Genomic DNA, 16,586 nt, shown 5'->3' with positions numbered 1-16,586 from the left:
AATAATATATATTATACTAAATGATGTATATAATTTTAATAACTTGATTTTGGTCCATAGGCAACTTACATATGTCTTGAACCATGCTGCAAATTGTTCATCGCACAAACGGTCAAACTCATTTGATTGTAGTCCAAACATTTCAGATTGGAAAATCCTAATATTAAAAACCATATAAATATTAGCAAATATTTGACACACAAAACATATATTTGCAAATTTACACTTACTTGAAGTATGGCTCGACTTCTGGGCAATTCAGTAAAATATAAGTATGGGCTGCATGAAATTCTTCGCCTGATAAGTAACGAAACTGACATGCGCCGCTTGGTCGACCCAGATAATTGAAAATAGAGAATGCTGTGCAATTGGGATCAATGGGGCCCTCATCATTTCTGCCTGCTCTCCGCCTCTTGCATTGAACGTGCGGCTCAAAATAGTATGATGCAAATGTTGTCACTTCTTCCACAATATATGCATTACAAATTGAAGCTTCAACACGTGCCTTATTCTTCACTTTTTTCTTCAAATGATATAAGAATCTAGTTGAAATAGAAAGAAGCTTATCGGAACATATTATATGATAAACTAATTTGAACTATATTTTAAAAAAAACATTACCTCTCAAATGGATACATCCATCGAAATTGGACGGGACCTGCAACTTTGGCTTCATAAGGCAAGTGAACTAAGAGATGCTTTATCGAATCAAAAAACGCTGGAGGAAATATCCTTTCTAAGTTGCAAAGAATAATTGGAATATCTCTCTCTAGTTTTTCCATGTGCGATGCTTTTAATACTGTCGAGCAAATATCATGGAGGAAATTGCTTAACTCTGTAATGGCGCCCCATATAAAGTTCGGTAGAACTTCCTTCAAAGCTATTGGAATTAGTCTTTCCATCAGGATGTGACAATCATGACTCTTCAAACCTGTGAACTTGCATTCATTCAAATCAACACATCTCCCGAGGTTCGAAGCATATCCATCAGGAAACCGCACATATTTCAACCATTGACAAACAACTCGCCTTTGCTGCTGCTTATCCAATGTATAAACTGCTTTCGGTTTTGGTCCCCTGCTGCTTGCATCCACAGCTAGTATTGGCCGATCGCAAATATCTCTCATATCTTTTCTTGCGTTCAAGTTGTCTTTTGTTTTTCCGGCGACATCCATCACAGTATTTATGACATTGTCGAAAACATTCTTTTCTATGTGCATGACGTCAAGATTATGATGAATAAGATGAGCCTTCCAATATGGTAGATCCCAAAATATACTGCGTTTTGTCAACTTATGTGTACTTCCGTACGCAAAAGTCGTGCCGTGCGGGTTCTCAATAACAGTTGGAAAGTCCTGCACACGCTCCCAAATTTGATCGCCGGTCAACCTCATTGGTGGACGCGTTCTTTCAGTCCTATTCTTGGTGAACTCTTTCTTATACCTTCTGAAAGGATGACTTTACGGTAAAAATTGTCTGTGACAGTCAAAATAGCTGGGCTTCTTTCCATGTTTTAATCTAAATGACTTTGACCTCTCCAAACATATCGGACATCCTAAGATCCCAGCTGCACTCCATCCAGATAACATTCCGTAAGCTGGAAAGTCATTTATCGTTCAAAGAAGGGCAGCCTTCATTACAAATGTTTGATCGGTAGAAACGTCATATGTAGGGACACCTTCAACCCATAGCCGTTGTAACTCCTCAATCAATGGTTGCATATAAACATCTATCAACTTTTTCGGATTTTGCGGCCCTGTCACGATCAATGTCAAAAACATATAAGGTGTCTTCATGCACATACCAGGTGGAAGATTGTACGGCGTTAAGATAACTGGCCAACATGAATAACTTTTTCCTATTTTCCCAAATGGAGCAAATCCATCGGCACAGAGACCTAACCTGATGTTCCGAGGCTCCATCGCAAACTCAGGGTATGTTCTATCAAAATGTTGCCATGCCTCCGCATCGAAGGATGACACATTAGACCCTCTTCCTGTTTCATGATTTGCATGCCAAGTCATGTGTTCAAGAGATGGCTTTAGACGCATAAAGCCTTTGCAATCTGGGGATTAAGGGCAGATAAAAGATTTGCTTGCATGGTCTACGCTTCTGATTACGACCCGGCCTCCTGTTAATCTTGTACCTAGGTTGGCTACAGAATTTGCAAGATTCTGCATTTTCATCATCTCTCCAATATATCATACAACCCGTACTACATACATCAATCCTTACAACCGGAAGACCTAAGTTATCCACTAGCTTTTTCATATCATAAAAATCACTTGGCATGATGTTATCACGAGGCAATGATTCCCGCATTACTTCAACAAAAGAGTTGAAGCAATCCGCAGACACATTATGCTCTGCCTTAATATTTAATAGTCGGGCTGTCACCGATAACTTAGTGTGGTCCTCACAACCTGGCCATAAAGGTTCATCTGCTGCTTTCAACACATCCCGGAACTGATTAGAATGAAAAGTTTCATTATAGACATTCTCATCAAAACCCGTTACTCCTATATCTTCCAATTGTGAAGCATGACTAGTACCCACTTGTTCACGTATAGGAGTAAAACTAGTACTTGCATGATTTGATTCTGTGACAAAATTATAACTAGCTGCATCAATCACCATCCTCTCGTATGGGTTCAATTGCTCATAATAGTCACATTCTTCCCTAACTGAAAATTGGTCACTTCTTCCATATCCTTCATCAGATATAAATGGATCACCATGGAAAGTCCAATTATAATAGTTCGGACTAAACCCAAATCTAGTAAGGTGTTCTCTAACTTGATCACACACAAGAAATTTACCATTACCGCACTTTTTACACGGACACCTTAACTTATTTCCATCCATGAACTCATATTTACTACTAGCAAAGTCTAAAAATAGTTCCAACCCAGTACGAAACTCATCTGTCAATCCTTGACGTCCAGGTAAGTTCTTATATACATCCAAGCCCTTTCTCTTTGCATTGTGTCTGTATTAAAATAAAAAATTATGGTAAAATATTTAAAATATCATATCTATTGTTCTTAATTAAAACCATAAAATTTTTGAAATTATAATTTTTGTTATTCACGCAACAATTAATATGAAATTGCAAAAATAGAAAAAATTACCATGTAAAGAAGACTTACCCAAATATTTGACTGAAATATTGGTAGGAGAAAGTGGTCAATTTGATAAGAATTGCAACATCCACTTGGATTGCGAGACCTTCAATTAGACACATACCCAAAAAGAATAATCACTGAAGAATTATTTTTTAATAATTTTTAATGTGCGATGGAAACGGAATCAAGGATCCGTCGCAAATTTGCGACGGATTCCCTTTATTCCGTCGCAAATTTGCGACGAAATTTTCACTTATTCGTCGCAAATTTGCGACGGAAATGGCCATTCTGCCTCATCCAAAGGCCGGCGAGGTGTCGACGGTCGTTCAACTGGTGATGCAGATACGAAAAAAAAACAAACATAAACATATATAAAATAAAAGAAATTACAATTCAAGGATGAATAGTCACGAAGCTAGCTAATGATACTTACCGGTACAAAAGCTTCACCGAGATTAATATGTGCGTGCGCGAATTTTGCTGATTTCAGACATATGAAAGAGGGAGAAAAGCGAGAGAGAGCAAGAGAGAGAGATAGGGCTGGAATATCACGGGTAATAAACTACAAATTTGCGACGGACGTGCGTTTTCGTCGCAAATTTACGACGGATTTGGCGACGGTTTTTTTTTCCGTCGAAAATTTGCGATGAAAATTTTGCGACGGATTTATTTTCCGTTGCAAATTTGCGACGAACTTATTTCCGTCGCAAATTTGCGACGGTTTTTTTTTCCGTCGCAAATTTGGGACGAACTTTTTTCCGTCGCAAATTTGCGACGGAATTAGCGACGGTTTTTTATTTCCGTTGCAAATTTGCGACGGAATTTGCGACGTATAAAAATTCCGTCGCAAATTTCCGACGGATTTTTCATCCGTCGCAAATTAGCTACGGAAAATATAATCCGTCGCAAATTTCGTCGCAAAATTTACGACGAAAAATTTCCGTCGCAAATTACATGTTTTTTTGTAGTGGCACCCCACGACCATTAAACGTAGTGGAATTAAATTAGCCGACATATTTCGATGGTTAAAGTCGTACATGCTCTCTGACCGAAAAAAACAAGTCGTATATGCTCAACGAAAAAAAGAATCTTAGATAAATCAAGTCTTGGAGGCTACTCTAATGTTCGAGAAATTCTCTACGATCTCTGAATCTTTATTTGTTGTGTAAGCTCGTGAACAGCTCTGGGTTTTGCCCCGGCTCATCGATAAAGATAGAGTAGAAATATACAATTTATTTTCTTGTAGAACAAAGTTGTCTAACCAAAACATACAATTAGTTCACTTGATAAATACAGTCTCACATCAATAGGCATGCGACCCTACTGATAGAGGGATTGGGAGGATGTGGACACTAGTATGAGAGTTGCGGGGTTCGACTCTCGCGCTCTTCAACAAGCAGAGCAAAAGTTAGAAAGTGAAGAGAGTTAAAGATAAGTCAAACAAAAAAAAAATACAGTCTCACCAAAATGTTCAATGAGTCACTCGTTTATGTAGGAATATTTCAAATAATAAAATGTTCAAATAATACCATGAAAATGAAGAGGAATGTTTTAGTAAAAGATCCTAGTTAAGTTTATCTACTATTTTAAGTGAAAAAAGGATAAGATAGCCATTCAAAATAGGAGTGAGCGAAAGAAACCATCTCGACCAGATTAAATCGATCGCTTTTGGACGGTTTTCAGGGGCATCGATTTGGTTCCCAGTTTTAATTTTTTGGTATCGGTAATTTTATGTCTGGCTCCTGGTTTCATGTGTGAAATTGCCCATTCGGATCACCCAGACTGAATCGAATTATTATATAAAAAAAAATTTCAACGTACACACCACTTTTCTTAATTTCCATAAATTCACCAAAAAGTAAAAGGCAAAAGACAAAAATAAAATAATAAAAAAATTAAAGAAAAAAAGAAGCATAGGACAAGCATTTCTCTCTCTCCATATGTTTCTTGTCGCCAAGTTACACTCACTAGTCACTTTAATCATTTTCTCGCTTTCGTCTCACACAAAACCTTTAGTGTATCGGCTTCTTCTTCGATCAAATATCCCTTGCAGGCAGAATCTGTACGTAAGATTGGGTGCCCCAAGTGATACCACGTCAGCAAAATAATAGTCCATTCAATAATGAACACGTGTCGCCCGGGCTTACTATCAGGGATATTTTCTCCTGTGTGGGGCCCACTTTCTCTCTCCCTTCTTGACCCTCACGGGACTCCCTCTTCACCTGGGGTACCCAATATTTTCTCTTGGCTCTCACGTTGAAAAAGATGCTATGACCAAAAGAAACTCCCAAATCGCGCCATCATGTTTTTCGAGAAAAGGATATTTTGCTCGTACCCAGTGAGTTTACTGAGCTTTAGTGAGCTTTAGTGAGTGAGTGGAGTTGCATGGGATCGGAGCTGAATTCAGTTCCCTCTCCAGGAGCGATCGAACCGATGAGCGAGCCTCCCTCCATTTTCTCGCAACATGCCACCTCTTGATCACCTATGTTGATCAAATCCACGACGGCCGTGTCGACTTCTTCAAGTTCAAGGACATGATGCGAAGCGTCCAGGTCAAGAGCTCTTGAGTTTGTACAAATCTCGATTCGGCATTGGAAACGAACTAAAAAATACGAAGAGAGTGAATTTTCGCATCTATCCACTGAGATCCACATGTCTATCACCAAGTGGCTTGTGGGTATGTGGTCACCCGGGGGCCGGGACTACCTAATATTTTCGCCGTGCACAAGCGTGTATGATGACTAGTTAATAGTTAGTCAATAAATACACTTTGAAACACCTCTCTATTCGATGCTGAATAACGTTTGAACAGAATTGTACTTCTCTAAAACAGAAGGGACTAGCATTTATTTGGCATTAAGGTTCAACAATCTTAGAATAGTTCATTGAAAAAGTCTCAAGTTGAATGAACTTATTGAAGCAATTGACGATTCTTAATTAAATCTCCCCATCCCAGAGCTCTTCGACAGCCTTGTAAGGACCATCTGGGGATACAAATTCAAGTGCGGGGTATCCTTTCTTCTGCGGAATTTGACGAATTCTGTTCAACTCTTTAAGGCTCAAGCTCCAGTCAAATATGTCGAGGTTCTCTTTCATCCTCTCCACGTTGAAGCTTTTCACTAGCACGCTGACTCCTTGTTCATGTGTCCACCTTAGACAAACCTTTATGCAAACCAATAATATAGCCAAAATATGAGCTTGACCATGTACGAGACACATTCATATATGTAATAAGAAACGAGTATGCCCGGTTACATATGTACAAGGATAATAATAAGAGAGATATTAATAGAGATGAGTATTGTTCTAGCATTTTACTTAATTCTAGCTTAGTTGTTGGACAATGGTCAAGTGATCCGTTAAATCTCTTACAATGCAATTGGGGTGATCCTATATTACGGAATAGTTATGTATGATATAGGAAGTGGGTACGAGGCATTATGTTACGTATCTATGACGGACCTTAGCCTAGCTGCATAGGATACTTATTTAAAAGGACCAAGTGTCTACATTAGTCATCTGAATCATTCATTCGTACGCATAGCATCATCAAATTCGAAAAGAAAATATAAGGTGCATATGGATGACAACCTGGGCAAGTGTCTTCCCTTTGGCTTTGGCAATCTCTTGTAGCACCTCGCATTCCATCACTCTATTGTTCCCCCAAAGTGTTCCTTTGGCGCCCAACGGAGAGTAGGCCGTGATGTGTATTCCCTTCTCCTTGCAGAATTCCCTTAGCTTCTGTTGCTGCCACATAGGGTTCATCTCCACCTACGCGATCAAATCACACCCATTTAAATCATAAAATAGAATCCCGCACCCTCTTGTTTAAAGTCTGATATATCAAGACTAATCTTAGGATTAAAACTAGTTTCTTCAGAAAAAAGATGTTTTATATTATTATAGTATATTTCACGCTTGTTCCTGCAAAAATCTCATGATGATACTGAACATGTTTTCTTTACTACAATAAATTTTGTCCACCAAATTTAGCATATAATTTGAAAGCCTCCAATAGTTTTCTTTTTCAGGGTATGATATAAGATTTTTGGGTATGACGTTCTTGAGCAGAATTCATGTAACCAATTTGACTTTATCGATATTTAAGTGACGCGTTTATGTTGGTCACGAAAATGGCACGCCCAGGATCACCATAATCAAAAATCGAAACACGTTAATGGAGAAATTATCGATTCGCGTATCTGGTTTGGAATCCATCGAACTTGACGCGGAATTTGCGACGGTTTCCGAACACGAACTCAAGTGCTTCTCCCCTATACCCTTCGTTAGAACACTGGCCTAATGAGATTGCCACTCACGAGAAGAAAGTTCTCTCTAGATCCGTATGTGAGTCAGATTGTGTATCATCGGGTAAGGGGAGGGACTTGAGCGCTATTTATAGAGTTTTCGACCATGGGCTCTCTCATTACGGGCCGGGCCGTACACGGCCCACACCAGCCAGCCCTATATTAAACTTATTAAGAACCCATATATCTTACATTTATTAGACCAAACTAATTCAGTTAATTTCAATTAATGAAGCCCATATTAGGAAATTCTTACATTCTCCCACTTGGGCAATATTAATTGAAACAGAACTGTGTGCATACTCTTATATTGGTCTAGAGATTATTCTTAATAGTCAATCCGATCCCATAAAGTCTCGAACACCGAATCATGGCGGTAACTGCATGTACTCACGCAGAGCCTTCCATGGTCACGAGTGCTTTTAACTTTACTGATATGGATTCAATATGGTAGTGTGTCAAATGGACAATACCTCATAACGAGTGATACTTCATGTGTTGTCCATTTTGTTAGTCCAAATTTTCTCTCCTTAAGTGTCACAAAATCTAGTGTGTCACCAAAAAATATCCTTCATGGTTCCAACGAACCTGCATATGTCTTACCTTGATAGTGAACTGTACTTTATGTGTAACAAGACATATCGTTAAGGCTAATATTAAGAATACCCCATAGCCTATACTCAAGGTTTACACAATGCCTCGAGATTTTCATCAAATATGTGTACTCAACTTGATAAATCTACATTCACAAATACCTCATTGAATGCAAAAGAGTCAAAAAATATTCAAATATTACAAAATATAACAAAATCAGATACAAACTTCATAAGAGCAACATAAAACTAAACATCTCCTACTAATTAACAGTATCCCATGATACTCCTAAGCCCATGTTAATGACATGTCGATCAAATACTCAAGAGCGAAGGCCTTTAGTCAGTGGATCTACAATCATATTATCTGTCGAAATGTGCTCTACTGCAATGTCACCAGTCTGAAGTTTTTTCTTTATAGTCAGGTACTTAACCTCCATATGCTTAGATCCCTTGAGACCTCTATCGTTGTTAAATAACAACACTGCAGAGTTATTGTCACAATATAACTATATGGGTCTATCCACAAAATCAAATACGGTCAACTCCTTAATGAGGTTTCGAAGCCAAATTGCCTGAGTAGCGGCCGAAAAGCATGCTACAAAATCCGCTTGCATGGTAGAGGATGTCATTGATTTCTGTTTCTCACTTTTCCATAATACTGCACCTCGTGCTAACTTAAAGATCTAATCCGTCGTCGACTTCTTTTCATCCTGACAGCTAGCAAAGTCTGAATCCGAATACCCGACTAGCTGTAAGTCCTGAACATGTTTGTAAATCAGCATATAGTCTTTTGTCCTCTTTAAGTACCTTAAAACCTTCTCGGCAGCAACCCAATGATCATGTCATGGATTTGACTAATATCTGTCTAGAAGTCCTGTTACAAAAGCAATATCTGGTCTAGTACATACTTGAGCATACATAATACTCCCAAGTGCACTAGCATAAGGTACATTCTTCATTTGGGCTTTCTCAAAATCTGAATGAGGACATTGTGACAGACTCAACTTATCACCCTTACTGACAGGAGCAATTCCTGGCTTACATTGCTGCATGTTGAATCTTTCTAAGATACGATCAACATATGCCCTCTGAGATAAACTCAATAGTCGACAAGAACAATTCCTATGAATCTCAATGCTAAGGACAAAAGACGCCTCACCAAGGTCCTTCATATCAAAGTTCTTTGACAACATCCGCTTTGTCTCATGCATTTAACCAAGGTCACTGCTCGCAAGCAGGATATCATCCACATAGAGTATAAGGAAAATGAATTTCCTCCCACTGACCTTGCAGTATATACACCGATCTACTTTGTTCTCAACAAAATCAAATTAAGCGACAACACTATGAAACTTCAAGTACCATTGTCTAGAAGCTTACTTGAGACCATAAATAGACTTTTTCAGTCTACATACAAGCGTACCTGAATCATCTGCCGCAAAGCCGTCGGGTTGCATCATATAAACTTCTTCATTAAGGTCTCCATTGAGAAAGACAGTTTTAACATCCATCTGGTGTAACTCAATATCGAAATGAGCTACCAATGTCATCATCACTCTAAAAGAATCTTTAGAAGAGATTGGAGAAAAAGTTGCTTCATAGTCTACTCCTTCTCTCTGAGTGAAACCCTTGGCTACCAGTCTGGCTTTAAACTTCTCAATCTTTCCTTTAGAGTCTCTTTTAGTCTTATACACCCATTTGTAGCCAATGGGTCTATGACCTTCAGGTAATTCAACAAGTTCCCAAACTCCATTATGCTTCATAGACTGCATTTCATCTCTCATTGCATCCAACTACAGTTCCGACTGAGGACAAGAAACAACTTCCGCATAAGTCACTGGATCATCCACAGAACCGATATCGTAGTCTTGCTCTCCTATATAGACTAAATAGTCCGGTGGTATAGCTGATCTCTCCCCCTAATGGATCTCCTTACTGGAGCAGCAACAGCCTCATCCTGCACCTGAGAGCCTTGAGGAACTTCATTAGGAGCTATCTCGATAAAAGGATCATGAGCCTCAACGGGTTCAATATGTGGTGTGAAAGTCTCCACAATTATCTGTATGGGAGGAGATAAAGATACAACGTTACATTATCCTCAATAGTCTGTGAGCAGCTACTTTCTTCAGCTGCATCAAACTCCAGAAACTTCGCTATCTGTGATTCCACAATTCTTGTGCCTCCATTAAGATTATAGAACCGATATCCCTTCGAATGATCCGGGTAAGATACAAAGTAACACCGAGTGGTTCTGGAGTCCAACTTACTTAATGTCGGATTATATAACTTCACTTCTGCAGGACATCCCCAAACCTTAAGATGGTTTAAGCTAGACTTACGTCCAGTCTATAACTCAAAAGGAGTCAATGGAACAGCTTTAATAGGTACACGATTCAAAATGTACAAAGCTGTTTTCAAAGCTTCACCCCATAGAAAATCAGGTAAATTTGTCCTACTAATCATACTCCTTACCATTTCCATAAGGGTGCGATTGTGCCTTTCGGCTACACCATTTTGCTCAGGACTCCTAGGCATAGTAAAGTGAGCCACTATCCTAGAATCCTCTAAGTATTTGGCAAATGGCCCCTTAAGATGTTCGGCATCGCCCTGCTTGCCATAATACTCTCCACCTCGGTCAGATCTAACAACCTTTATGACCTTTCCCAACTATTTCTCGATTTTAGTCCGAAAAATCTTGCACTTGTTAAGAGACTCGGACTTTTCTTTAATCAAGTACAAATAGCCAGATCAAGAATAGTCATTAATAAATGTGATGAAATAAAAATTTCTACACAAAGTTGACGTATAGGGTCTACTTATGTCAGTGTGAATGACCTCCGATAGGTAAGAACTTTGGACTGCAGTTTTCTTTCTTATCTTGGTCATTTTACCTTTACAACAGTCTACGCATGTCTCTAGGTCATCTTTAAGAGTAGGCAGGATGTTAGTCTTTATCAGCCTTTCTACTCTATCCTTAGAGATATGACCAAGCCGTTTATGCCACAATGCATAAGACTGTTTCCTAGGGAGTGGTCTCTTGGAAACAACATTTTCAGCCGTATAAGCGACGTATATGTCATTGGGAGACAAACACAATCTGTACAATCCGTTGGACATATTACAGCACCCAACCTTATTTGAATTAAGAAATAAAGAAATAACATTGTTCTTGATTTCAAAAGAGTAGTCATACATGTTTAAACACGATACAGAAACTAAGTTCCATCTAAAAGAAGGTACATAAAAAGTGTCTTTCAACATTAATCTAAAACCAGAGTCTAGAATCAAGATTACATCTCCCACAAACACAACATCGGCTTTCTCGTTGTTTCCCACAGTGAGTCTTAACTCATCCTGATTTGACTTCCTCCGGTTTATGAATCCCTGTATGGTAAACGCAACATGATTAGTTGCACCGCTATCAAGCCACCAAGAACTGGATGGTGCTTCTGATAAGTTGGATTCATAAACAAGTGCCAAAGAATCATTACCTGTAGGCTCACGTTTGGACAACCAAGCTTTGAACTTTCCACAGTCCTTCTTTACGTGACATTTCTTCTTACAAAAGAAGCAGCGGTCACCATCCCTTTTAAAGGATGTTTTCTTTGGACCCATATTGTCAGATTGACCGGTAGTGTCATGAGTACCTTTATGAGTACGATTTCTGAACTTTTTATCGTTCCTTTTGTGGGAACCAGAAACATTTAAGGCTAGATGCCCTTTTTCTTTCTTAAGTTTCTCTTCCTTTGCCACCACCCTTGCTATCAAGTCATTAACTAACCAAGTATCATCTTGGGAATTGTAATTTGTCTTTATAATCCCAAAATCAGGTGGAAGGGTGTTCAGGGCTTGATGCACAATACAACCATCAGGAATGGAAACATTAAAAGCTTGAAACTTCGTCTTTAGGTTTACCATCCTAAGGACATAATCTCTAACTTCAGCAGTACCATCATACTTCATAATGAAGAGCTTTTGAAGAAGTGTACCAACCTCAGCATTAGATGAAATGCGGTTTCTAGCCTCTAAGGCTGCCATCATTTCCTTAGTAGTACAGTCAGCTGGCAAACCACTTTTCAAATGTTCTTGAATGGATTTCTTCATTGTCAATAAGCAAATTCGATTGCTCTTTTCCCAGGCAGCATAGTCGATTTTCTCAGCTTCAGTACTGGTGGCCGTGATATCTGCCGGCTTATCCTTTGTAAGAGCAATGTGAACAACCGCTAGCTCCATTCTAAATAGAAAATCCTCTTTTCATTTGTTAAAGTTTAACCCAGTAAGGACCTCAATGGAAATGGAATTGCCGTTTACAGAAAAGGTGACTGGAAAATAAACAAACAATACAATCAGCATCATGTGAGTACTTATCCAAAGAGTTACATACATCATCACATAATCACCTTCGGGCAGAAAATATGACATGCAATTGTACACTCTCCACATGACAGCGGCCATGAGAACATATTCTAATCTTTCGTGAAATCACCACCTTTGGGTGTATGAATCACTAAGATCGATCAGTCATTTCTCAAGCACATGCTATACATGTACCCCTCCATGAACCAATACAAGATCACCTCCTTTGGGAGTATGATCACGCAATAGAACAGGAGACATCCCACCACAATATGAGACCGATATTTCTCAAACTCAGTCAAGTGTGCCGCTTTGGCGGTTACTACCCAACTAAATCTTTGAAAATCTCTCATGCCAAGGATATGAGCTTTATGTATCACATTCACTATACACATGTAATGCCAGACGTAAAGACAGGGGCGTGTATCTCTGAAATTACATGTCATGCTAATTATATTGTTCCATTCATTGATAGACAATGAATTACACTCTACACAGTCCTTATGTGGTGATATACATGTGAGCTACTATATGCATTTCCAAAATCATAGAGAAATACAAGAAAATACGCAAAAATACCCTAAAAATACGCGTATATAGGGTTCTATACGTATTTTCACATCTGTAAAAGCTTCAAACATGTAAAATAAATATACCACAATGTAGAGAATCTCAATACGAGCACGTCGGTACCAAGAACGTCCCAAACGGAAGTTAGACGCGCCCTCACGCGCCGCCGGAAAGCGCGGCGCGTGCGCGCGTGTTCAGCCGGTCAACGGTCCGACCGATTGACCGGTCGGGTCAACAGTCGGGTCGGGTCAGGATCCGGGTCAACTCGGATTCGCGCTGCCACTGACGTCATGCTAACGTCATCCGACGGTTACCGGGGAAAAACGCGCCGGTTCGGCACGGCCGCTCGTGGTCGTCACGCGCCGCCGCGCCCACTGCGCGTGTCAGCATGTGAGGGCTCGTGCGGCCTCGTCCGATGACGTGCCGCCCGTCAATCTTCTCGTCTCGACGAGTAGATTCTGGTTTGTAATAAAATTTTACATTCAACCGACAAAAAATTTCGAAAATGGGTAAAAACCTCTTGGACATAACGAAAACGGTCCTAATATGTATGTTTCAGTTCTAATCTATGGTAGGCTCTGATACCACATGTTAGCCACGAAAATGGCACGCCCAGGATCACCATAATTAGAAACCAAAACACGTTCATGGAGAAATTATCGATTTGCGTACCTGGTTTGGAATCCATTGAACTTGACGCGGAATTTGCGACGGTTTCCGAACACGAACTCAAGTGCTTCTCCCCTATACCCTTCGTTAGAACACTGGCCTAATGAGATTGCCACTTACAAGAAGAAAGTTCTCTCTAGATTCGTATGTGAGTCAGATTGTGCACCATCGGGCTAGGGGAGGGACTTGAACGCTATTTATAGAGTTTTCGACCACGGGCCCTCTCATTACGGACCGGGCTATATTCGGCCCACACCAGCCAGCCCCATATTAGACTTATTAAGAACCCATATATCTTATATTTATTAGACCAAACTAATTCAGTTAATTTCAATTAATGAAGCTCATATTAGAAAATTCTTACAATTTATCTTTCTAGAGTTGGATTCTTTCGGGGGGGCGCTAGGAGCCTAGGAGATTAGATTTCGTTGCCTTTACCATTCACGTTGGTTTTAAATGTGCCTTTCTACTTATGCATGAAAATTTCAAAGGGCTGTGTTTTGCCTCCTACTAATTTTTCTTAGGATAATGACACAAATGATAATTGAACTTTGATCCAATATGTAATATGGCCCATAAAATTTTAATTTATTCATTGTAGCCTCTGAACTTTTGCCCAATGTATGATGTGGTTCCTGAACTTTTAATTTGTTCAGCGTAATCCCTGGAATTTTGGTACTTATTCAACTTAGTCCCTGAACTATATGAAATATGTTCAATGTCATCCTTTCATTAATTCAAGTTTAAAAATAACAATGAACATTTTCATATAATTCATGGACTAAGTTGAACGCACACCAAAAATCCACAGACCACATTAAACAAATTAAAAGTTCATAGACCACATTATACATTAAGCTACAGTTCAGGGACCACATTACATATTAAACTAAAGTTCATGTACTATTCGTATCATTTTCTTGTTTTTTTTATGATGGGCTAACATGAACAAAACACAAAACAGAAAAAGAAAAAAAAATCCCAAGACCTAACCCTCTCTCTTCCATCTTCCTCACATCTGATATGTTGCCCGCCGCCTCATTGCCATCACCTACAGCATCCCTGCGCTGATGGGCCTCCATTGACAGCCCCTGGCCATCGACAACGGCCCTAGCCAACAAGCCAGTCCCTCGGCCCCCCGGTGCGGCAACTCTCTCTCTCTCTCTCTCTCTCTCTCTCTCTCTCTCTCTCGGGTCGGGTCGGGTCGGGTCGGGTCGGGTCGGGTCAGGTTGTGGAAACCTTTAAAAGCTGCCGATCGGCGATCCTCAACCTCGGGCAGGCACCGCAGCAGAGGCCGCCAACTCCCTGTGAGTCGTCGAGGGGGAGGGATGACATGGGGGCCCGCCGGCTCGACGGCGGCAGCTACAGGCTAAGTGAGGGTGGCGGCTCGGGCATGGTGGGGTGGACAGTGCGGTGGCAGCATTCACGAGCACTGTAGCTCGTAGTAATAGAGGGGAAGAGGAAGGGGAAGGGAGGACTTGGGTCGGACGAAATTTCCTCTTCAGGCCGAAAGACAACATGACCAAATTTTACTAACAGTTTTTCTTTTCCTGTGAACCTGTTAACGCATCAGGATTCAGAGTCATCTTTTTCCCACTTTGGCCGAGGCATCCAAATGACTTGGAGCTATAGTTTTACCGATCTCTTCCAAAGAAACTAGAAAATGAAAATGTTCAGCTCTAAACTCTGCAGCTCCTACTCAACACATAGCGAACTTGAACTCAAAATCGCACATCCGTCCTTGAACATCAATTCCAAGGGACCAACAATAAACTTGATTTTTGGAAAACATGTTATTGGTAGCTTTTATTTGTTATGACAAACATGTTTTTTTCCTAGAGCAATTTTAAGAAAACATCAATTCCAAGGGACCAACAATAAACTCACTTGGTTGACAACAGGAGGAATCTCGACGATGCTGAGCAGCTTCTCAAGCTTTTTGCATGAGAAATTGCTCACACCTATGCTTTTGGCCAAGCCCAGCTTCTGACACTCTTCCATGGCCTTCCACACACTCTCATAATCAAACGGAAGCAGATCCTCCTTCTTCACCGGAAGCTCATACTCACCCGCCTTCACGCACGCCGGCCAATGCACCAGATACAAGTCCACGTACTCGAGCCCGAGATTCCTACACACAAGAACCGACCGATGCAGTGAAAACGAGGATGATGAAACGTACAGACACGGTGCTATATGATTCATAGGTTGACTGAAATTGTACTTGAGGGATGCCTGGAGCGCGGGGATGACACGGTTGCCATGGGCATCGCTACACCAAAGCTTCGTCGTGATGAACAGCTCCTCACGCGAGTTTATGAAGCGGAGCTCGAGGGCTTTGGCCACAGCTTCTCCGAGGGGCTGCTCGGACAGGTAAAGTGCGGCTGAGTCGAAGTGTCGGTAACCCAATCGGATCGCATCAAGGAGGTGTTCCTTCACGTTGTCAGAGGAGCCAAATGGGTACTCGGCCGTTCCGAAGCCAAGAAGCGGGATCGCTTTGCCGTTTTTGTTGAGTTGAGTCTCAGGAACAGTGATATTGGCCAAGTTTCTCTGTATTTTTTCCTGATACAGACGAGACCTAAACGAAAGGAATCAATCTTTTTTCATCCCGTAACTAGATCTCTGTTGCAACCATATTCCAATCGGCACGGAAGATTTGCATCGTGTGAAATAAAATATTCAATGCACGTGAAAAATTCTGACATTGCGTACCATATGATACACAATGCATGTGCCGAATCCTATATATTGTGTAAAATACAAGATACTGTACATGTGAAGAAGCCTTGCATTGTCTGCATTACAATATGCAAGGCATGCGAGAATCCAAAGCATTGGGAAAAATCAAGTCTGAGCAACGTATAAGCCGCGTGCATGATGGCTAGTCAATTATTGGTTTGTTGCAATACAATGCGGAAGATATCTGATATTGCAGTTCAATCATTGTGAAATTATCAGAGAAA

The 16,586-nt window shown here is 40.3% G+C and overlaps 1 protein-coding gene across 1 annotated transcript; it reads right to left on the bottom strand.

Annotated features, from left to right (window-relative positions):
* Positions 1-5,916: 5,916 nt before the first annotated feature.
* LOC115670796 (non-functional NADPH-dependent codeinone reductase 2-like) lies at positions 5,917-16,206 on the bottom strand (the record flags this gene model as incomplete). Its single annotated transcript, XM_056309741.1, has 4 exons — positions 5,917-6,287; positions 6,717-6,896; positions 15,511-15,754; positions 15,848-16,206. Coding segments are annotated over 4 exons (1,008 nt in total), but the record flags the coding sequence as incomplete, so codon positions are not given.
* Positions 16,207-16,586: the final 380 nt, after the last annotated feature.

This window comes from Syzygium oleosum, unplaced genomic scaffold (assembly GCF_021117445.2).
Source record: "Syzygium oleosum isolate NSW1041296 unplaced genomic scaffold, Sole_v2.1 Sole_v2.03, whole genome shotgun sequence".
In the NCBI taxonomy this organism is placed as follows: domain Eukaryota; kingdom Viridiplantae; phylum Streptophyta; class Magnoliopsida; order Myrtales; family Myrtaceae; genus Syzygium; species Syzygium oleosum.
Note: the sequence above shows the minus strand (reverse complement) of the source record. Positions and strands in the feature narration are given on the sequence as shown.